Source organism: Equus asinus, chromosome 3 (genome assembly GCF_041296235.1).
Source record: "Equus asinus isolate D_3611 breed Donkey chromosome 3, EquAss-T2T_v2, whole genome shotgun sequence".
Classification (NCBI taxonomy): Eukaryota; Metazoa; Chordata; class Mammalia; order Perissodactyla; family Equidae; genus Equus; species Equus asinus.
The window spans coordinates 78,301,068-78,323,906 of NC_091792.1; the positions used below are offsets into that span (position 1 = coordinate 78,301,068).

The 22,839-nt window shown below is 42.4% G+C and overlaps 1 protein-coding gene, 1 long non-coding RNA gene and 1 pseudogene across 7 annotated transcripts in view; 2 read left to right on the forward strand and 1 right to left on the reverse strand.

Annotated features, from left to right (window-relative positions):
• LOC139044926 (centromere-associated protein E-like) overlaps nt 1–6,192 on the forward strand; it is an 84,454-nt pseudogene extending 78,262 nt beyond the window's left edge.
• LOC123284056 (uncharacterized) lies at nt 5,070–12,914 on the reverse strand. Its single transcript, XR_011502419.1, has 3 exons — nt 12,628–12,914; nt 6,686–6,883; nt 5,070–5,678 (listed from the first exon to the last, which is right to left on the reverse strand). It is a non-coding gene; the product is annotated as an uncharacterized lncRNA (long non-coding RNA).
• The window catches only part of LOC139044928 (dehydrogenase/reductase SDR family member 6-like), a 30,154-nt gene continuing 19,847 nt past the window's right edge, over nt 12,533–22,839 (forward strand). For 2 of the 6 annotated variants that reach the window (XM_070506507.1, XM_070506504.1), the window contains exons 1-5: nt 12,533–13,130; nt 15,720–15,811; nt 16,675–16,753; nt 18,534–18,631; nt 20,348–20,456. In XM_070506507.1, coding sequence (XP_070362608.1) covers nt 16,718–16,753; nt 18,534–18,631; nt 20,348–20,456 — 243 coding nt within the window. In that variant the 5' untranslated portion in view covers nt 12,533–13,130; nt 15,720–15,811; nt 16,675–16,717. Of the gene's footprint in view, nt 13,131–14,378; nt 15,480–15,719; nt 15,812–16,674; nt 16,754–18,533; nt 18,632–20,347; nt 20,457–22,839 lie in introns of those variants that run through there. The other 4 variants (XM_070506508.1, XM_070506506.1, XM_070506505.1 and 1 more) reach the window with 4 other exon arrangements.

A 22,839-nucleotide genomic window follows, 5' to 3' on the forward strand; every position in this document is an offset into this window, starting at 1 on the left:
TAGGACTGTTGGTTTTAGTGGAGCATCATTAAAAAGGCAATTTTAGTGGCCAGCCCAGCGGCACGGTGGTTAAGTTTGCACATTCCACTTCGGTGGCCCAGGGTTCACCATCCTAGGTGTGGACCTACACATCACCTGTCAAGCCATGCTGTGGTAGGCATCCCACATATAAAGTAGAGGAAGATGGGCACCGATGTTAGCTCAGGGCCAGTCCTCCTCAGCAAAAAGAGGATTGGTGGCAGATGTTAGCTCAGGGCTAGCTAATCTTCCTCAAAAGAAAAAAATTTTTTTAAATAAATGCAAAGCAATTTTATATAGAATAGAATCAGCAGATACTTTCAGTCTCTAAGAAAGGCAGAAAGTCTCATAATTTAGCATTGCCAATTAACACTCAAGCAAATAATTAACAGAATGTCTTTTTCTCCTGGGTGCAATGAGCAGACTGTGACCTCTGACTGTCACCTCAGATCAGAGCTGCAGTCGAGTGTGCTTTCCTTACAGTGTATACAGAAGGTGCTTTTGGTTTTACGCTTTGGTAATTGTTGTACCTTCAAGAGGTTTCTAGGACCTCATGATAACAACCCAATTATTTGTTTTATGGTGCCCCTGAAAGTAATTTTGCTCAATATCCAGTTAATAATACCTATTGGGCTTTCAGAAATTTTAAAAGAATTGGTTTCTCAATGTTAAAAAAAAATTGCCCCTGCAGCCAAACAGAACACTTCCAATTTGATGGTGTTATTTATGGCTATAAAGTGCATGATACCAGGGGGTATCGTGAGGGCTTACCTACTGCTGCTTATGCATATCATATCAATGTGATGTATCTTATCAGAAAATTCTTGACAGCAGTTCTGTTTATTCTTCCATTAAAAATTAGTTGCTGGCCTTTTACATATTTCTGTTGTTATTCTTAATAGAATTACTTGTACAAAAGCCACTGTAGAACATCAAAAAGAAGTTATAAGGCTATTGAGAGAAAACCTTAGACGAAATCAGCAGGCCCAAGATACTTCAAGTAAGTAGAAAATGCTGATATTTCCAGATCTTTTTCCATCTTACTTCTCAGTATACTTACACATTTTGAAGACTGCTATTATATATATGACAGTCAAGAATAAACCTGTTAATCACTAATTTATAAAGAACTATTTTTAAAATGAATTCATTGAGATCATATTTATCCTGTGATACCTCCTTAAGTTTCCTGTAATCTCAACTATTTATCCATTATAGATTCTTAAAAACTATGAATGTAACCTGTGCGCTATCAGATCTTTACATATTAGTGAAGATACCTTCAGTAGTATACAAGAATGACTTACCTGTCAAGGTAGACGTACCCTTCCCAATAAAACACAAGCATATCTTAATAGATTTTAACCATGTGCACTGTAAAAACATAGTCAGTATACAGTAAATATTATCCTACTTGTTGTTGGTACTGAAAATACAGACTTGATGCTTACTGGCAAACTCTTTGAAACTTATCTTAGATACAGTTTTCAAATCTAATCATCAAATTTCTGCATATACATTCCTCAAACTGTATCTTTTCCCATATTTCTGTCTCTTATGTTTCATTTGAAAAGAGAGAATGCTGAACAGTACTTGGGGCAGCTTTGTGTAGTGGGTCCAGCATCGAAATAACGTCACGAACAGTTCTCTAAGCTGACTGCCCTCACTTAACAGCCTGTGAAATCATGAGGAGAACGCCTGACCTTCTAGATTGGATATAGACTTGTAAGGATCAGGCTAAAAGTTGTGTGTGAAAGCACACTGAAAATTCTAAATGTCAGGCAAATGCAAGATGATGTTTGTGTGTATTATTGTCCACGCATTGTCTGGTGCTTGTTTAGTTTGAACTGCCCTAGTGTCCATTGCAGGATAATTGCAGCTCCTACCTGGAAAACTTCAAGGGGTAAAAATAGAACTTTTGTTGTTAGAGAAGGGTCAGGATGATTCCTTCTAATTTGTGACTTTCAGGTACGTGTTGTACCTGAATTCAGAATAATTCAAAAGGAAATGGACATTGAGTGTCTTCCCCACACTCATCTTGCCCCTCCCTTGTAAACAGTCAGTGACCCAGTGGATCATTCCACTTTCTAAGCACCTCACACTTTTATGCAATTTTACCTAAAATTTACAAAACAGTTCTTTACATTACTTGTACACATATGGTGTAAAATACTGAATAGTATATTCTTTAATAGCAGTCTAAGGTTTATTTAGTTAACAAATACGTGTTGAGTATTGGGAGCACATTGACTGCCTTGGGGTGGACCCCACACACGCTGTGTGGTGGAAGCAGCCCTCCAGGGGACCCCACTGGCGTCGAGAGTAGACAGTGAAGGGCAGCTCCGACTGCTGCCGTCACCGTGAGTGATCCTAGCAGGTGGTGGTGGTGGAGGTAGTGGGTGGAGAGAAGCAGGGGTTCCGCAGATACTTAGAATCCATGATGGAATTGGCATAGGAGGTGAGGGAAGAGGAGGAAGTCAAGGATGACGTTCAGGGAGATGGTGCTGAGATGTTTTGTTTTTTATAGTGATTTATTGAACTTACTAATGTTTGCTTTATTGTGAACTTTGGAGATAATTAAAATTATCACCTGTCTGTGTGTTTGCCTCCCACAGTGATATCAGAACATACTGATTCTCAGCCTTCAAGGAAACCCTTAACCTGTGGGGGTGGCAGCGGCATTGTACAACTCACAAAAGCTTTTATTTTGAAAAGTGAATATATATGGCTAGAAAAGGAAATTTCTAAGTTAAAGCAGCAAAATGAACAGTTAACAAAGCAAAGGAATGAACTGTTAAGGTAAGATCTGCTTACCTGATACAGGAATTATGCTTATGGTGGTACGTGTGGGAGAGGATGATGCCTACACATGCATATATATTTTTTGCAGTGGGCAACCCCTCACACATATAGGGGAAGTAATTTTTAGAGCTCATGTAATGTGTCTTTTTTGAAAGGAATGAGAATATGGTAGCACCATTCCAGAGGTTTGCTATCCATCAACTGACCTTTTTTTTTTCCTGAGGAAGATTCGCCCTGAGCTAACATGCCAATCTTCCTCTATTTTTAGTATGTGGGCTGCCAGCACAGCATGGCCACTAACAGAGTGATGTGGGTCCACACTCGAGAACCAAACCCAGGCTGCCAAAGTGGAGTGCCCGGAACTTAACCACTAGGCCACAGGGCTGGCCCATCAACTGATTTTAGCTAAGCCTGTTTTTAACTAAGCCAAGAACCAAAAAGTAAACCAAGATCTTTGAGGGGAGCTTAAATATGCCACAAATATGCCCAAGTCAGTGAGGCTTTACTCAAAGGAGAATCCCTGAGGTCCATTATTGTAGCCCATTAACCTTTATAAACAGTTGTAAAAAATTTAATTAATTGGCTTCTACCAAAGATTAGAATCTTGTGCTAATCTTTACTAATGATGCAATAGAAGAAAAATAGGCATTAAATAAATATGCAAATAGCTACTGTTCTGTGTGAGGCTATTAAACAACAAAAAAAGCAAACAGGACATTATGAAAGGGTCCAACAGAGGGATCAGACCTTATCTAGATGTGGGGAGGGGCGGTGATCAAGAAACTAATATGTAAGAGTAGATCTGAAAATGAGTAGCAGTTAGGCTTGATGACAGGAGAGATGGCTAAGCCTTCTAGGCTGAGGGAACAGCATGTGCACAGGCTTTGAGTCAAAGAGGAAAGTGGAACAGAAAGACATGCAGTGTGGCCAGAGCATACAGAATGAGGCAGAGTAAGTGCAAGATGCGATGCCAGAGGCCACTGGTCCAGATTACACATTGCAGGTCATTCTGAGGCAGCTGGGGTGGTCTCCTAAATGTAACGGGAGGATTACCACCACTGGAGGATTTTAAGCTGGGGCCTAATGAGCTCATACGGCGTCTCTAGCTGCTAGAGCAGAATGGGGGGGAACCCAAAAGTGTGAGGTTGTATCAACACACTTGGCTGACTGATCAAAGAAAGGAGAGCAGGGCCTAGGATTGCTTCCCAGGCTTCTCTGAAGGAGTGAATAAATGCAGGCAGCATTTCCTGTGGGAAGCAACACTATAAGTAATCCAGAAAAGCACAGTGTAATATATCTTTTAAAATAACAAAGGTACATTAAAGATTCATCCATCCAGAAGACTAACTTATCAAATTATTGCCACAGAGCATCAGTAGATAAACCATGCTGGACGACATCACTGATTCATTTGAAACCTAATATCATACTTTTCAAGATTCTGTGATCACGGAGATTTAGTACAATTTTTCAATTTATATTGACCTCATTTCATTTTCTGAACTGTGGAAATAATCCAAACTTAGGAAGCATTAGGTTGAAATTAAAATGTAAATATGATAAAATGGTAAATTATATGTCACATATATTTTACCACAATTAAGAAAAAAAATTTTATGTAAATATGAATATATTTCTGGAATTGAGCAGTCTTACAGTCTCTTTTATTTTTCCCCACATTTAAGCAATAATCATCATCTTTCCAATGAGGTCAAAATGTGGAAGGAGAGAACTCTTAAAAGAGAAGCTCACAAAGAAGTGACTTGTGAGAATTCTCCAAAGTCTCCTAAAGCGACCGGACCAGCTTCTCAAGAGAGACAGCATACGCCTTCTCAATGCAAGGAACAGAATTTACAAGATCCTGTGCCAAAGGACTCACCGAAATCTTGGTTTTTTGATGGCCGATCAAAGTCTTTCCCAGCACCTCACCCAGTTCGCTATTTTGATAACTCAAGTCTAGGCCTCCGCCCAGGTGGGTAAATATACTGGTTACTTGGGGATCGGGGATAACGGTTGGAACTCATTTGTCCCCTGTGGCCCCAAAGGGCAAGTTTAGACAAGAGAAGATGTCATGGAGAAGCTGCACTGCAGAGATGTCATTTGCTGTCTCTGTGAGAAGTTTCTCCAAAGCACAGCACTGAAGTGAAATCACTTTTTACCCCGAGGGAAGTCTTATTCTGCCTCCTGAACCTTCAACTTTTCCCTCAGATAGACAAGCAGCTCTCGAGGACACAGAGAGACACCATCCTACAAACATAACTACTTTTACTGCAAAAGACCTTCTTATCAATTCAATGGGCCAGTATTTCCAGTAGCATTATATTCATTTTACACAAGCCAGATCATAGACTTATATCATTTACATATTCATTCAATGAACAGAAATTTTTGGTCTCCACCTATGTGTCACATATTGCACCCTGATGGTACATTGATAACCAAACCAGATATGGCCCCTGACTTCCTGGAGTTCACAGTCTAGTGCGTATAGACGGTGATCAAGTAGTCAAAAAAGGTACAGTTCTAGAGTTCAAAAGCCTATGAGTTTTTAATAGGTTGTTTTAGGAACATAAGGAAGTCTTCCTTGAAGAAGGGGACTGAGATCTAACAGGTTAAGGTGAGTTAGCTTAACAAAGAGGGGAGGGGAAGGCGATTCAGGCAGAGGGAACAGGGTCGGCCCAGCTGGGAGAGACCGTAACCAGGGGAAGGGTTGGAAAACCACGTGTGGCCAGAGCGCAGTGCACACAGGTTCCTCTGGGTGAAGTCGGTGAAGCCAGAGAGAGAAGAGCCAGATGCGCAGGACTTTGTGGGTTGTGGAGAGGAATTTTTACTTCATCCTGGGAGCATGCTAGAGGAAGCTGTTAAAAGATGTTAAAGAACAGCAGGAGAACATAATGGGTTATCAATTTGAAAACATTACCTCAGCTGTAAGGTAAACTGTATATAAGCTGTATGTTGTGTTGCAACCAAACGTGTTTTTTAATAAGATGACTTTTGCTTTCCATTTTTTTCTCAGAAGAACAAACTGCTGGAGCAGAGAGTGTGGATCCTCAGCCAGGCCCTTGGCACGCCTCCTCAGGACAAGCTGTGCCCGAGTGCAAGACTCAGTAAACTCTGCTGTCACTTTTCTAGGGGCCTAGTGTTCCTTATTTAGAAATGACTGTATTTGTTACTTTATTTTTCTATCCCTGGCAATGATGTCACAGTCCAACTTAATTTCAATTCAGTTTGCACTTTGCCATTAGAAATTGAGGCATTCCAGTCATTTAGAATGGTGATAGACTGCCTTCTTCCTGAATGTGGTAATACTTTAGAAGTTGAATTGTTTTATTTATTTATATATTTTGTGAAGAATAAAGTTATTGAAGGAAATTTCCAGTCTTTCCGTGTATACATAAAATGTATACATTTTCATTAATCTCGTTATCCACATGTGACTTAGATAATACATAAATTAAAGCATCATTTAATTAACAAAATTCCTAAACCTGGGCTCCCCGCAACACATAAAGCATCTATGGATGGGCTTCACACAATCTGTAAAACCTCTGAAATTTTATCTTTTGTGTGTGGATTCAGTTTTCTAGGATACTAGGGTCCCTACTTTCTTATAACATACTCTCTGAGAGGTCTGTTACTCTATAAGAGGTTAAGAACTGTGGTTTTAGAGAGTATCTGATAGTACTTTTATATCATATGACTTTGAAAAACCATATAAAACAGCAAGTTGCATAAGGTTTAGAACAGAGTTAGTGATTTCAAGGCATTCTTGGCTCTTTGGTAAGAAGACTTATTCAAAGGGAGAGATTATTAATTGTATCATAGCCATCACTGTTAAAGTCTATGAATTGGTTATTTCCCTTACCTTAACACACTGTCACAGGTTCACTAGGGTGAAGTGAAACTGTGCCTTCCTATAACGCTGTCCCTCAGGCCTGTCCCTTGGGAGTTTGGTTTCTCCTCTGCACCCAAACCAGACATGATTACAGAGCTGCAGGTTGATTCTCTACGATGTTCACTCCTCCACTGAATAAGAGTATTGCAAAGTAGTAGGTATGTTCACCTGGGTAATAAAACGACTTTAAGGCCATTAAAAATATAATCAGTCTTAAAAATAGATGATGACATAAAGAGATGGAAAGAGATTCCACGCACATGGATTGGAAGAATAAACACGGTTAAAATGTCCATACTACCCAAAGCAATCTACAGATGTAATGCAATCCCAATCAGAATCCCAATGACATTCTTCATGGAAACAGAACAGAGAATCCTAAAATTCATATGGGGCAACCAAAGACGCCAAATTGCTAAAGCAATCCTGAGAAAAAAGAACAAAGCTGGAGGTACCACCATCCCTGACTTCAAAGTGTACTACAAAGCCATAGTGATCAAAATGACATGGTACTGGTACAAAAACAGACACACAGATCAGTGGAACAGAACTGAAAGCCCAGAAGGAAAACCACACATCTATGGACAGCTAATCTTTGACAAAGGAGCTGGGAACATACAATGGAGAAAGGAAAGTATTTTCAACAAATGGTGTTGGGAAAACTGGACAGCCACATGCAAAAGAATGAAAGTAGACCATTATCTCATGCCATACACAAAAATAAAATGGATCAAAGACTTGAAGATAAGTCCTGAAACCATAAAACTCCTAGAAGAAAATAGAGGTAGTAGACTCACTGACATCAAACTTAAAAGGATCTTTTTGAATACCAGGTCTTCTCAGACAAGGGAAACAGAAGAAAAAAATAAGTGGGACTTCATCAGACTAAAGAGCTTCTGCAAGGCAAAAGAAACTAGGATCAAAACAAAAAGCCCACCAAGTGGGAGAAAATATTTGCAAATCATATATCTGACAAGGAGTTAATCTCCATAATATATAAGGAATTCACACAACTGAACAACAAAAAGACAGCACAATCAAAAAATGAGCAGGGGATATGAACATTTTTCCAAAGAAGATATACAGATGGCCAAGAAACACATGAAAAGATGTTCAACATCACTAATCATCAGGGAAATGCAAATCAAAACTACACTAAGATACCACCTTACACCTGTTTAAATGGCTATAATCACTAAGACTAAAAATAACAAAAGTTGGAGAGGGTGTGGAGAAAAGGGAACCCTCATACACTGCTGGTGGGACTGCAAACTGGTATAGCCACTATGGAAAACAAGATGGAGGTTCCTCAGAAAACTAAAAATAGAAATACCATATCCAGTTATTCCATTACTGGGTATCTACCTAAACAACTTGCAATCAATAATCCAAAGAACATATGCACCCCTGTGTTGATAGCAGCACTATCCACAATAGCCAAGACCTGGAAGCAACCCAAGTGCCCATTGACCAATGATTGGATAAAGATGATGTGGTATATATACAATGGAATACTACTCAGCCATTAAAAGAAGACGGATCCATCCCATTTGCAACAACATGGAAGGACCTGGAGGGAATTATGCTAAGGGAAGTAAGACTGAAAAAGACAAACACCAGATGATTTCACTCACATGTGGAATATAAACAAACACATGGACAAAGAAAACAGTTCAGTGGTTACCAGGGGAAGGGGGGTGAGGGGTGGGCATAGGGGGTGAAGGAGAACACTTACGTGGTGACAGACAAGAAACAATGTACAACTGAAATTTCACAATGATGTCAACTCTTATGAACTCAATAGAAATTATATATATATATAAGATCAGTCTTCAGATATCCAGTCTAGTAGAATGTTGCTTAACTCTTGAATTTGGATATCTTTCATTCCTCAGATTTGGGAAGTTTTTGGCCATTATTTCCTCAAATAAATCTTTTGTCCCTTTCTCTTTCCTTCTGGAAGTTCCATGATGCATATATTGGTCCACTTGCTGATGTCCCATAAGTACCTTAGGCTCTCTTCACTTTTCTTTATTCTTTTTTCTTTTTTCTTCTCTAACTGAGTAATTTCATATGACCTGGTTTCAACTTATTGATTCTTCTGCTTGATCAAGTCTGCTATTGAACCCCTCTGTGAATTTTTCATTTTAGTTATTTGTATTCTTCAGCTCCAGAATTTCTGTTTGGTCCTTTTTTATAGTTTCCATCTCTTTAATATTCTCATTTTGTTTGTGCATCATTTTCCTGATTTCATTTAGCTGTCTATTGGTGTTCTCTTGTAGATCATTGAGCTTCCTTAAAACTATTATTTTCAAGTGTTTGTCAGGTATTTGTTCATAGGTCACCATTTCTTTGGAGTTGGTTTCTGGAGATTTAGTTTGTTTCTTTGATTGCATCGTGTTTCTCTGTTTCTTTGTGTGCCTTTTGATTTTTTTGCTGACTTTTATGCATTTGAAAAATAGCCACCTCTTCCAGTCTTTATGGGCTGCTTCATACAGGGGAAGACCTTCATCAGTCAGCCCAGTTATAGACTGTGGGCCCTCTGAAAGCTTTTGGGCAGATGTGACTCTCTAGGCTTGTGTGTGTGATTTGCCAATTAGAGAGGTTTGCCAGTTTCTTTTTCAGGAGCTCATAATCTCTTGCTCCCTCTAATATCTGTCTGTAGTACTGCAGCTTCTTTGGTGCTGCATCAGGAAGCCACCCCACTCTCCTTTGTTCTCATTGGCCCCCAGGCATCCAAATTACGTCAGCTCCCATCAGCACCCCAAATCAGGTGAGATAGAAACCAGTCCCAATGGCAGCCCTCCAAAACGCTGGCACATAAGACACACGCTCTGCTCTCCTCCCTCCCTCCCTCCCGAGGATGAAGCTTCGAGTTGGGCACCTACTCCTGATGGTGCTGAGCCACGCTAGGCTCTGTCTGGTGCCAGACCATGCCAGTTCCATCAGCAGTTCGGGTCAAGTGAGACAGAAACCAGTCCTTCAGGCAGCTCTCCAAAAAGACGGAACTGTGAATGAATTTTCCTCTCTTTTCTTTCCCCTGCTCCTCACGATGGAGGAGCTGTAAGCAGGGGTGAGCTGTGCTGGCTTGGGGGAGAGGTGGTCGCAGGGAAAATGAAAGGGCTCTTCTGCCTAGTTTCAGGGTGGAAGTTGTTAGCTTTGCCCTTACCCAGGGGACTGCAACTTCTTACCTGGCTTCTGAAGTTCTCACAAAGATACTTTGGTCCATGTATTGCTGTTAAGACAGTGTCTCTGTCAGGGAAGAAGAGCTGGGACTTTGTATTCCTCCATCTTGCTGATGTCTCCCTCAGAATGTTGCTTAACTCTTATGACCTGAGTTTCAGTGTCATGATGAAAGATTGTGAAGGAACAATGATGAAAGTTAGCAATGGAAACTTGCGAGAATGTTAAAAAGCAGTAAGATGGTCAGACGACGCTAAAATCTGAAAAGTCAAGTCAGGACCAGAGAAGACAAAATACAGTATTGTTCATAGGAAACATTTTCTTGAGAGCCTAGCAGAATCATGTTCAGGAAACTTATTGAGAGCCTGCCATTCATACTCAAATATTTAACTACCTTCTACTGTGTGCTGATCACTGGTCTAGGCACCGAAAGGCACTGCCTTTGTGGGACTCATGTTGTAGCTGGAAAACAAATAACTCATACTTTTAATATGAGCTGATCACAATGTAAGGGTGAAAAAGATATGGTCCCTAACCTTAAACAAATTTAGTCCACTGACTATACAGGGGGTAAGCAAATATCTGCAATACCATGTGACTTAGGCGGTCGTAGAGTAAGCATAATTGTTGAAGATCTGTGAATAAAGGGAGGCTGAAGACAGCTGCATCGAGAAAGAGGTACCTGAGTTGGCCTTGATTAGGGAACTCTCATATTCATAAAAAGTCTATTCCAAAATCCTCAAAAGTCAAAGGAAAGGTATTGGCGCTGGCCCCATGGCCAAGTGGTTAAGTTCGCATGTTCTGCTTTGGTGGCGTGGGGCTCACTGGTTCAGATCCTGAGCGTGGACCTACCACCGCTCATCAAGCCATGCTGTAGCAGTGTCTCACATAGAAGAGCTAAAATGACCTACAACTAGGATATACACCTATGTACTGGAGCTTTGGGGAGGAAAAAAAAAAAAGGAAGATTGGTAACATGTTAACTCAGGGCCAGTCTTCCTCACCAAAAAAAAAGCATAAAAAAAAAAGAAAGGAAAGATGTTGTTAGGAACACAAGGAGCACAGCTGCGTGTGATTACAGTCATTAGACCCAGTGTTAGAAGCTACAGTGGGGCAATGAGAGACAGTTTTACCAAAGACCTTATGTGAACACAAGCAGAAACTAGGGCAGGGTTTTAAAAAATCTTTAAGGGTAATTTTTACCATCCATTATAATTGAATTTCTAATAATCATTCACATTTTTAAGTACAAATGTAACAACTATTGTACATGCCAAGTCCTTCCTCCTCACAACATCCCTGAGGTAGGTGCTATGCCTACCTTCATTTTACAGATGTGAAACAGGTTTGGTCAGCTGGGTAACTTACTCACTTAGCTGGTGAGGGAAAGATGTGGGACTTACCTGCATCTTTCTGACTCCACAGTCTGTTCTTAACCACTGTGACTGTTACGGATACACTTAGCTCCAAGAACAAAAAACCTGAAAAGTGACTAAAGTTTATTTTTCTCACATAAGAAGTCCAGAGGAGTTACTTTAGGGATTTTGTCTTAAGCCTGTCTTCAAGGAACTAGGTTCCTTTTCTTCCCTATTGTCCTTAGTGTGTGCCTCTGACCTCAGACCAAGTCACAAAATGGCTGCTAGGTCCCAAGGCATCATATCCACGTTCCAGGACCGCCCCCCCCCCAAAAAAAGGAAGGAGCAAAAGCCAAAGGCCTTTCTATCCAAGAAGAAAGGCCTCCTCAGAAACTCCAGCCCACATTTCATTGGCCAACCCTAGCAGCAAAGGAAGCTGGCAATTTGAGAGTTTTGTTTTCAGCCCCTTGACACAAATAATCCACATCAATCTACAAATCAAAATTGGGGTGAATTTATTATGAGTCAGGTCTGAGGACTAGCCTGGGGCCTTCCTCCCCCAAGGAAGGAAGGGCACCAAAGAAGTGGGGTGTACCGAGTGGTTATACACAGTCTTGGAACAAAGAGCATCCATCATATATGGCAGGAATATCCCTTTTACAATTATCGTGAGATGCTTTGCTGGCCCAGCAGGTCAGAGGTCAGTAGGTCAGTGGTCACAAGGTGGGTGGTCACACAGTGAGCACAGCAGGTCCATAATTAATCCTTAGTTTAGGGAGAGATGCATATTAAAGGAAATGCCGATGTGGGGGGAAGCTACCTCCTTATCTTTAAGGGCATTGTTCTTATCTTTGGGACATTGTAAGCGTTTAAAGCAGATGTACAATGCATGCTCAACAGACCTTTCTGGAAAAACAAGGTCAGGTCAAATTAGTTTCAAACCAAATGGCTTCCTCATATCCTCCAATATAGCCTACTGCTTGTCATTTATTTATCACCCTTACAGTGTAGGAGGCAGGGGAAAGTGAGTTGGGTGGGTGCTGAGTGAACCCACTTAAACAGCACGTGCACAAACAACCTACACACTCACTCTGCTCAGTTACCTGCCTGAGAAAGTTGGAGTTACGAAGCCTAGTGTAGAGGGCTCACGTGACCCAGTCCTTTCTTTTCCTTCTTGTGTCTCTGTTCTCTTCAGCCAGACTTGGCTTTTTGCTCTTACCCAGCATGTTCTTTCCTTGAAGCCTCCACACTCCCACTGAGGCTCAACCTGCTCCCTGACGCCACCGCCAGTGCAGTCAGGACGCCTGCATTCCGCCACTAAGCGTGTATTAGTGTTAGAAGAGACGGCGCGTCACAAGAGAACCACAACCATACCTTCAACGCGAGAGAACGTGTGCTGCCCTCTCAGCAATCATGTCAAGGGCCAGGAGAGAAGGCTCTAGTATCTTCAGTGACCTGGGCTCCTTCTGTTTCGCGGCTCTGCCGTCTTCCACATGCGACTTCTGCCTCATTCCATCTTGAACACCGCAGAACGGCACGTAGTAGACACAAACGACAGGGACTGAGAGGGGTCAAAGCCAAGGGAGTGGTTTCCAGTCCTGAGCATGCTGCGGGGGCTTTTTCCGCTTTTCACCGTTTACTCGGAGTTAGCAGTTCGACCTGAGCTCCACTAGACGGCAGCACGTACACACATTGAGTATACCAATGTGCGAATCCTTAAAAACTCAAGGAAACAGAACCAGCAAACTCGGAAGAAACCTGAACTACACATCCCAGCATTCATCATTAAGCGCCTGACTTGTCTGCACGAAGGTCGGTCTCCGTTTGCCGCTCGCGCAGTGACCTGGAGGACGCCATCCACCTGCTGCTACTCTAAAGTAAGATTTCCTGGTATTTTTTCAATGAAACTTTAAATGGACTGGGAAAAGGAAATGTTTAATTTTTATGTGTTGCTTTGCTCTGCACGTTACTTATTTCAGGAAATCTTAGCAGTTAGATCAGGATTAGGGTGCATTTGGAAGTCTGGTATCTTAAGTTTTTCAAAATAACCAAAGAAGAGAGGATTTTTCAGTGAACATTTTTCTTCCGGGTTCATGAAGACAGAATTCCCGAAAATGCTCTGCCTCTGATAACGAAAAATTAACACTTTGATTCCAGTGTTTACAGTAAGAAAGCCATCACGTTTGCTTTTCATGTTGGAATTTACCATTTCAGGCCATGTTTGCAACTCATTTTCCCAAAAACTCTGTTTTAGCGTGGCAGTGCAGTTGACCTAACAGTAAACCTTCGGCTCCAAACTCCGGGCCCAGAAAGGCGGGGAGGCCGCCCGGAGCCCGGCGCCCAGAGCCGCGGGGCGCACGGGCTCAAGTCACAGCGTTTGATCCTCACGCTCAGGACTGGGGGTGGGTAAAGGTTCCTGGAGTCTCTCATTCCTAAAGTACATATTGAAAATATCTCAACTCTCCCCAAGTTTAAAGTGAGTATGAACCTCTCGTGTAAGAAGGGGGAAAACCAGTGAAAATTTCGTTGCCTCAGAGTGGCTGGGCTTCTTGGTGGCTGGCGAGGGCGGCCGCGGTCGGAGCGCCTCCGGCAGCGGCGAGCTGGTCCCGGAGTCGGGCGCCGGCAGCTCGGGGCAGCGCTGGGAGCAGAGGGAGCGAGCGCCCGGGCAGGGGCGGGGACGGCGGGGCACCCCCTGGAACGCCCGCCTCCTGTCCGCGCGTGGACGCCGCGGGCCCCGGGCGGCCGAGGGCTGGACGGCAGGGGTCCGGGCGACACGAGGCCCGCTGGGCCGGCTGGTGGGAGACCCGGGTGCGACGCCGGCTGGGACGCGGGAAGGAGCGCGCGAGACCGGGCCACGCCTTCGCCCCGCGCCCCGCCTCCCCCGGCGCGCCCGCCCCCGCCTGCCTGACGCCCCCCGGCGCGCCCGCCCCCGCCTGCCCGACGCCCCCCCACCCCCACCCCGCCCCGCCCCCCCCCGGGCGCGCCCGCCCCCGCCTGCCTGACGCCCCCCCGCCCCGCCCCCCTGGCGCGCCCGCCCCCGCCTGCCTGACACCCCCCCCCGCGCGTCCGCCCACGCCTTCCTGACGCCCCCCGCCCCCGCTTGCCTGACGCCTGCCCGCGTGAGCGCCCCCGGCGGGCGGAGCCGCGCCTGGCTGAGGAGCACGGAGTGGGGCTCGGGAGGAAAGGGCTTAGGGGCCCAGGCCGGAGAAGCCGCCTGCGCCTTCTCGGGCGCGGTGTGTGTGCGCGCGTGCTGCTTGAGTGCGTTCGCTCAACGCCCTCCCAGCTCGTTTCCCTGCCTTTCCCATCCTGAGGGGGGAAGACGGCGCCCCCACATGCCGGCCCCCGCGGCTGCTAGGGCTGGCGGGTGAAACGTGGACCGGGGTTCTGAGCAGGCCTTCCTTCTTGGGTAGAAAGACCTTTGGCTTTTGCTCCTTCCCTTGGTGTTTTTTGGCGCGGATGCGGATATGGTGCCTTGGGACATAGCAGCCATGTTGTGACTTGGCGCGAGGTCAGAGGCACACGTTGAGAACAGCAGGATGGGGGAGAGAGCCTGGCTCCTTGAAGACCACCTCATTTGATCATCGTTTGACTCCTCGCCACCCCGACCTCAGCACTAGCCGTTCCGCGCGCCCTGCAGTCGGCACTGGTCAGACCTGATGCATGCCACCTTTCCCCCGGTCACAGTGTCTCAGTCCTGCCTGTCAGAAGTGACTGACTGTGGCTGTTAAAGCGTTAACTCCCGCCGGCTTAAGCTTGAGAAGAGGATCGGCAGCGTTATGGGGAGGCCTGCGTTTCGTCTGTCTCTCTCACCTGGACCAGGCCACATCAGTTTCCTCATCTGTAAAATGGGGGTATTGGACATGATTTGATTTTCCGGTTCTTTTGTTCAGTGACTTTCTGAGGCCGATGGTGAAATCTTTCCAAGGGACAAGGAAAAACCACAGATGAGAGCCAGCCCTGATGGCTTAGTGGTTAAAGTTTGGTGCACTCCACTTCAGCCTCCTGGTTCAATGTTAGCTTAGGGCGAATCTTCCCCTGCAAAAATAAGAATATAAATAAACAAACTAGAAATGATTGATGGTGCAAACCCAACGGAAGTTTACAGGACAGAAAGCAGGAAGGACATGCCCAGTGGCATAGCAGTGCGTGCGGGCACAGCGGGGAGGATGGGGAGGGGAGGACTCCACCCCTTCTGGATCAGCATTGGGTTCTCAAAAAACCGAAAGGTGGGTCAAGTCCAATGTCTGTCTCTTACTGAGTATCAGTTGAGTGGGCTGTGCCAAATGGTTTTGATGTACAAAGCTAGGTATCTAGAGTGGGCGCTCTTGGAGAATTCTCATGGTGGGAATATTTGTGCTGAGGTGCCATCTTCAGGTTCTTAAAGGAGTACATTGAACCATTCATTCTAGATGTTACTGCATAGGACCATGTCTACAGTGCATGCCATTAAATACACGTGTCTGTAGATTAAACCGCAGGTTCCGTTATGGGTCGACTTGATGGGAAGGTCATCGTCCTGACAGCTGCTGCTCAGGGGATCGGCCGGGCCACTGCCATAGTAAGTTACTATCTCTGTTTGCTTCCTGCCTTTGGAGGTGTTGAATCACGTGGACAGATCCCATGGCTGTTTAATTCTGCTCTACTTTTTTTTATTGGCTTTTGTGCTTCTGTTGTCTTAAGTTACAAAAATAAAAGTTGCTACTCCTGATCCCAGGCGGATGAAGCAAGGCTTACCTCACATATTTATTATGTGACATCTCATAACTTTTGACTCTGAGAACTTATTTCTTTGCCTCAGTTTCTCTGCACTGTAATAAATTTATTACAGGGGGCCTAAAGGAGTGCATAGCCCTCTGAAATCATGTCAGTTCAGACATAGGACTCCAGAGTTCTAAGACTATCAGGTTACCGTTACCTTTACCTTGTAATTTATAGCAGCTTCTTGCACATTATATTCCTCACCTGAGCTAATAATGCAGCTTAACTGTAACGGTAGGATATAGTTTGATATTTGTGAAAACACTAGTATACTCTTAGGAGGAAAAGTGTTGAAATAACCCATTTTTCTCATTATTTGGGGTTTAGTCACCTCAGAAATGGAATAAAGGCTATCAAATCACAGAATAGTAGTATTTTGAGAGGTGTTAATAACAGAATCCTAGTTTTTTAAAAACACTATTGTATTTGATGTTACTAAAAGGGACAAAGTCAGATGACAAGCACAATGTATGTCATGTTGTACTAATTAATGATAAAAATAACAAAGGGAAGGGCGAAGCGAGACTAGATAGTTTGAAATTCCACCCATGAATAAGGAAAACAATGAAAATAAGATAAAGGGAGAAAAGGCTAAAGGATTTTCTATTCATGAGAGCAGCTTAACCAAGTAAACAAAGGATTCATTTGTGTGTTGTCTTCCAGGCTTTTGCAAGAGAAGGTGCCCAAGTCATAGCCACAGATATCAATGAGTCCAAACTTCAAGAACTGGAAAAGTACCCGGGTAAGCAACTCAGCAGCTTGAACTTGGGATTCAGAGTCCATAAGGTATTATAAAAAACAGTACTCGTCTGCTGAAAGAAAATTACTTGGCTGGTCAGCTCCACCGGCCTTCTTCTTAGAGCCTGATTCTTTGATATCAAATCTATATTCTGTGAACCTACAGACAAAAATCTGTATACTTAAATATATAAAAGTTGTATACTTAAAATTTTTTTTATCCAGCATGTTGAAGGATTCAGTACCTAATTACAAAGTTGTATGTGAAATTTAACAGTTGTTGCGTTAACTTTTAATGACAACTTTCACTTCTGTGCCCTACTCAGCACAGTGCTGTCCAGTAGGAAAATGATGTGAACCACGTGTGTGATTTAAATTTCCTGTGGCTACATTTAAAAAGTAAAAAGAAACAGATGAAAATTAATTTTAGTAATGTATTTTATTTAACTAAATATATCTAAAATACCATTTTAACATACTCAATATAAAAAAAATTTATGGAATATTTTACATTCTTTTTTCATACTAAATCTTTTAAATTCACGTGTGTTGTACACTTACAGCGCATTTCAGTTCTGACTAGCTGCATTTCAAGTGCTTAGTAGCCACATGTGCCTGGTGGCTACCATATTGGAGACAGCTCAGCCCTAAAGTCACATATGATCAGAAACCCTAAGAGATCATGCAGATTATTTCGCTGTGTATCACCCCTTACTGCACCACACTGAACTCAACTCCAGCATCAAAGGACTTCAACTAGAGTTCCTCTGAAAGAAATCAGAACAGACAGCTCATTTGAAAGTTAATTCTTCCAGCAAAATAGAACAGGTTATATAATCAAATGCAAATTAGCACATTGAATTCATGAACGGAATTAGACTATGCTATTTTAATTATTGGATTGTTTATTTATTATTGGAAAATTATTTAATTTTAATAATAGGGAATTTTAACTCCAAGTCAGAAAAACGCTGTTGTACTGAAAAAGTACTAAGGGAAGAAAGTCCTCCCAAAACTTTCTCCCCTTTCTCTCCTTTTCTATGTTTATAATCTTTTCTTTCTATATCTATAAAAGAATAATAAACCATATTTTTTTTAAAAACATTAAAATAGTGACTTTCTTTTATTAGAGAATGTTTGGGGTTTTTTACTAACTATTACAGTGTGTCTCTGAGATCCAATGCTGGATCTCTCATGTCTAGCTTTCAAGTGTTTCATCCCTTCTCCTGGCCCCTCATTTCTTCTCCTTGCAATTTAGTGCAGAAATAAGTGATTATACCCTTGACTGACAAAGTTGTTTCCAATAAATAATGGAATTGACATGAAGGTAAAGTGCACAAATGGAAACAGTCTCCTGTCTCACTGCCCTGCCCTTCCCTACCCCTCACTCAGATAGGATTCAGTGTTCCTGGGGCAGTGACTCACCTCTGGGGAAAGAGCAAGCCTGCGCTCTGTTATTACTGCTGGCTCACTGAGAAGCATCTAATATAGATCATACTTCACTGTAAAGTCTTTTCTCAGAAAAGGCCTTTAGTATTCAATTTAGAGAGTGAAGAGAAAGGGAGGGAAAGAGAGGTGTGTTATTGGGAGTTCAGGATGGGGAGGATTTTAAGATTTTTATTAATGAGATTCTTAAGATTCTTAAGACCCTACCAATGGTCAACAATCCTATGAAGGCAAAATGGACAGATACTGTAATCTTTGTACTTCAAAGCAGCTACATCTACAAGACTAAACATTTTTTATGGGTATAAGTAAATAGTTTCCCTTGTTTTATGTTTCAGGTATTCAGACTCGAGTCCTGGATGTCACAAAAAAAAAAACAAATTGATGAGTTTGCCAATGAAATTGAGAGAGTTGACATTCTCTTTAATGTTGCTGGGTAATTCATAACTTTTTAATTTCATTCTCCTCACAGAAAGTTTTCTATGTCTTTTATTAAAAGAAATTTGATAATATGGCCAAATTATTCTTTGTGAACCCTAATATATTCCTTAGGAAATAAAGCTGGATTTTGGACAGAATTTTTGTTACAAGTAAGATTCAGCAAGTAAAACAGCCATAGAAGTTGACATGTGCTTGGGGCCTAAAGGCACTTAAGGATACTCAAGACAACTGCTACCAATCCAACGCTGTTGATCTACCTAAGGCTGGGGACAGGCTCACACCAGTGGACTTGTCACTGATGTTCCACTAAGACTTATAAAATAAAATTAAAAACTGTTTTCCAGGAGTGTCTTTAAGGCAAAGTATATCTGCCAAAAACTGAGTACTCAGTTTATTGAAATGCGAATGTTCCCCATTTGTTGGCACAACATTCTGGCAAGTTCTTTCTACCTCCCAAGCGCAGCATTTCTTATTAGGACAATTAATCCCAGCAAAAGAAGTTTCACTCTGTTGCTTTATATACAGCACAAAGAGAATGGCTTAATTGAACTTGATAGAGTAGTACCAAACTTGCTGAACCATGCTTGAAGGATGAGAGACTGGAGCTGGAGCAGCCCCATGTGGAGCAGCTAGTGCTTGTGCTCACTCTCCCTTTTCAGGCATGACAGTAGAGATGAGGACAGTTGAGGCTTACGCAGGACTAAGTAGATAGAGTCTGATGTTCCACTTTTCTTGTGTGGTGTTAACGTTTATACTGTGGCATTGATAGAAAAATCCTAGAGCCTTCTTATGTATTTTTATGATTCTTCCTAATCATGTTTCAGTATGAAAAAAGTCTGTCTATTCATAGTTTATCATGTGTTACAATGTATGGAAATTAAAGCAACAATTTATGATTATCTATTTTATAAATAATCTGCTCATCTTTCATAGAAGAATATATTCAGAACCATGAAAAAATCAACTAGCAAAATTATTTTTTGAGCATCTATTAAATTTTCAGCAAAGTAAGGGATATAGAAATATAGCATGTGGTTCTTGCTGTCATTTGATTGAACTGGAAGTACAGTGGTACATGGGAATCACAACTGACAATATTTTATAAGTAATTACATAATCTTGGTCCAGGGGACAGTGAAATCAATTAGGACCCCATTGTTATAAAGCTTCCTTGAGGAAATGTGACTTGGAAAATAGCAAAGGCTATTTTGAGGGTTTTCTTTTGTTCTGCTTTGTTTACTCAGTATGTCAGAACTGTACAGTAGCGATATTACTTTGCTGCCCTGAGATGGTGAGATACTTGTTTTCCCTGCAACTTTGATTTCCCTTGAGAATGATAAGTTCTTGCCACCTGAGGGCACTGCTGCTCTTGAAATCAGAGTCCACTGGGGCAAGTGTCCTCAGTTGTTTGTAATGGCGTTGATATTTCCTGTGCATTTGGTATAGAGCTTCTTATGTTTGGGGGCTCCAGACACTTGCCGCCTTCTTTTAAAAGAAGGATCTTGTTTTCAAATAACAAATTTTTTACCTTAAGTTGTTGAGACACTTACTTACCTAATGTACCAAGTGATACTATGTTTGAATTGTTAAAAGTCTTGGTTAGGGAAGGGACAATGGTCTAAGTCAATAAATGAAAATAAAAATGAAAAGGAAGTGGAATAGAAATCGTTTTTAATGATAATTTTTCCCCATTGTTTAATTACTCTTCCAGTTTTGTTCATCATGGAACCATCCTGGACTGTGAGGAGAAAGACTGGGACTTCTCAATGAATCTTAACGTCCGCAGCATGTACCTGATGATCAAGGCCTTTCTTCCTAAAGTAAGGTGACCACCACCAGGATGACCACCACGTTAGTCTCCAGGTCTCCATCCTGGGCATCCAGAAAGAATCCTCACATGTGCTGAAGAGTAATGGTAGTTAACGTAATGACTAACATGTAGTGAACATAAATACCAAGGCATTTAGTATAAATTAATTCGTCTGACCTTCCAGTTCATCCATTCAAAGAATATTTATTAAGCACTTTCTACATGCCAGGCTCCATTCTAGGTGCAGAAGACAAATCAGAGAACTAAACAAAGTCCCTTCTGTCAGGGAACTTCCATTTTGGAGAGGTGAGACAGGATAATATGTAATCAAATAAACATATAACATGTGAGGTAGTTATAAGTACTATGAAGAGAAAAAAAGCTCAGTTATTAGAGAGGTCCCAGAGGGCCTCACTGATAAGGTGAGATTTTCATAGAGGCTGAATGGAGCAACGGAGCTAACCATTCAGGTGTTTGGGGAGAAGCTTCCAGGGAGAGGGACAGCAGGAGGCCTGTGGGACCAGAACAATCCGATGAGGTAGGTACTACTTTGTCCCATTCACTGTACAGAGAAAGAAACTAGGAGGTTAAGTAACTTGCCCAAATCACATAACTAGCAAGTGGTTAGAGCTAAGATTAGGCACACGCTCTCAGGATGGATGTACCCCACTGCTTTTCTGTACCTTGAGTACCCTCCTTACTCTCCTGTCTTTAGCTGAGCCACTGAAGTTCCAGAGAGGTGAGAGACAGCATGTGCTGAAGAGAGAGTATTCCTCCTGAGTCTGCCACCCTTGAATTCTCCAGCCTTCACACAGCTCATCAATGTTTTTCATTTTGTTATACAAATAAGCTTTAAGTACCTTTTGATACAAAGCACCACACCAGGTGCTCTAGGGGAGACAGGTGTAAATATGAAAAATGTTGACTTCAAATGAGCTTGTAAGCCAGCAGTAGCAGACAGCACGGGCTCAGACAATGGACGGGTTGACTGTGTACAGAACCAGCTCAGTTCAAGGTTGTAAATTAAATCCTAGTGAAATGCAGAAGAGCCATTCTTTCCATCCATCCCTGCTGGATGAGATGACTGGAGTACTGAATGCTGCCCTGTGCGGGACAGGAGAAGAGCTTTTTAATGGCGCAGCAGGACTGATACTTTGCTCTGAACATTCAACCTAACGTCAAGAAGGATGCAGATGAATGCTAAAAGGAAAGTTAGAGAAATTGACTTAGTAACAAAGGAATTTGTTTTTAATCTATTTGTTTAGTGCCTAGAAGGGATCTTTGGGTGGGCCCACAGATTGTTGAACTAGCAAATTTTTTAAAAATATAAATTGCCTTTTTTACCTATCTGGAGGTGATGAAAATCTGTTATTTGGAACTTGGATGCATTTTTTGAAGGCTGGTCCTTAACACAGGATTTGGGGAGAAGCAGAGGCTGTGGTAAAAGGGGAGAGCGTCCGTCACAGCTGGTGAGACGTGTGAGACTCATTTGTAAAATGAGCTTGTTCGTGTCTGCAGTGCTTCACGAGTATCAGTGAGGAACGTAGGTGTGAGGCACAGTGGAGCTGAAATTTACACTTGTAAGTGTTAACTTTTAAAATATCGAACAATAACTTGCAAATTAGTGAGTTTGCCTGTGATTTAAAGCACCTTAACAATAATCCATATGAAACAATGACACTCGTTTGTAAAAAACGAAAAGAAAAAAATCCCCCAAAATATTAACCAGTGGGATGGGGAATCAAAAGGAGTCAGTGCCACTTGTTAAGGTGACCCTAACCAACCTGACCCCAAGGTCAGACTCTGGTGTCAAAAAACCTTCGGCACAGCCTGAGCTCTGCCCCTAATTCGCCAGGTGCCCTAGGAGATGGTACTTAGGCTCTCTCAGCATCTGTTTCTTCTATTTATTTATTTACTTTTTTTTTTCTAAGATTTTATTTTTACTTTTTCTCCTCAAAGCCCCCCGGTACATAGTTGTGTACTTTTAGTTGTGGGTCCTTCTAGTTGTGGCATGTGGGATGCCACCTCAGCGTGACTTGATGAGCAGTGCCATGTCCACACCCAGGATTCAAACCAGCAAAAGCCTGGGCCACCGAAGCGGAGTACGCAAACTTAACCACTCAACCGCAGGGCCAGCCCCATGTTTCTTCTGTTTAAAATGAGGGTGATAGATTACACAATCCCTTGCAGCAGTAATTGTCTAGGATCCTCTTGTGTTCGTTAACCATGACACACATATACCCAGTTAGAACTTTCCAGAGGAAGCCAGGATTTGGAGTCCAAGCAGATCTGCAAGGTCAGGTGGTCAAAATATAGGAACACTTGTAGGAAATTTCTGTTCATGGATAGACATTCCAAGACTGAAAGATCGGTCAAAAGGCAGAGGACAAATT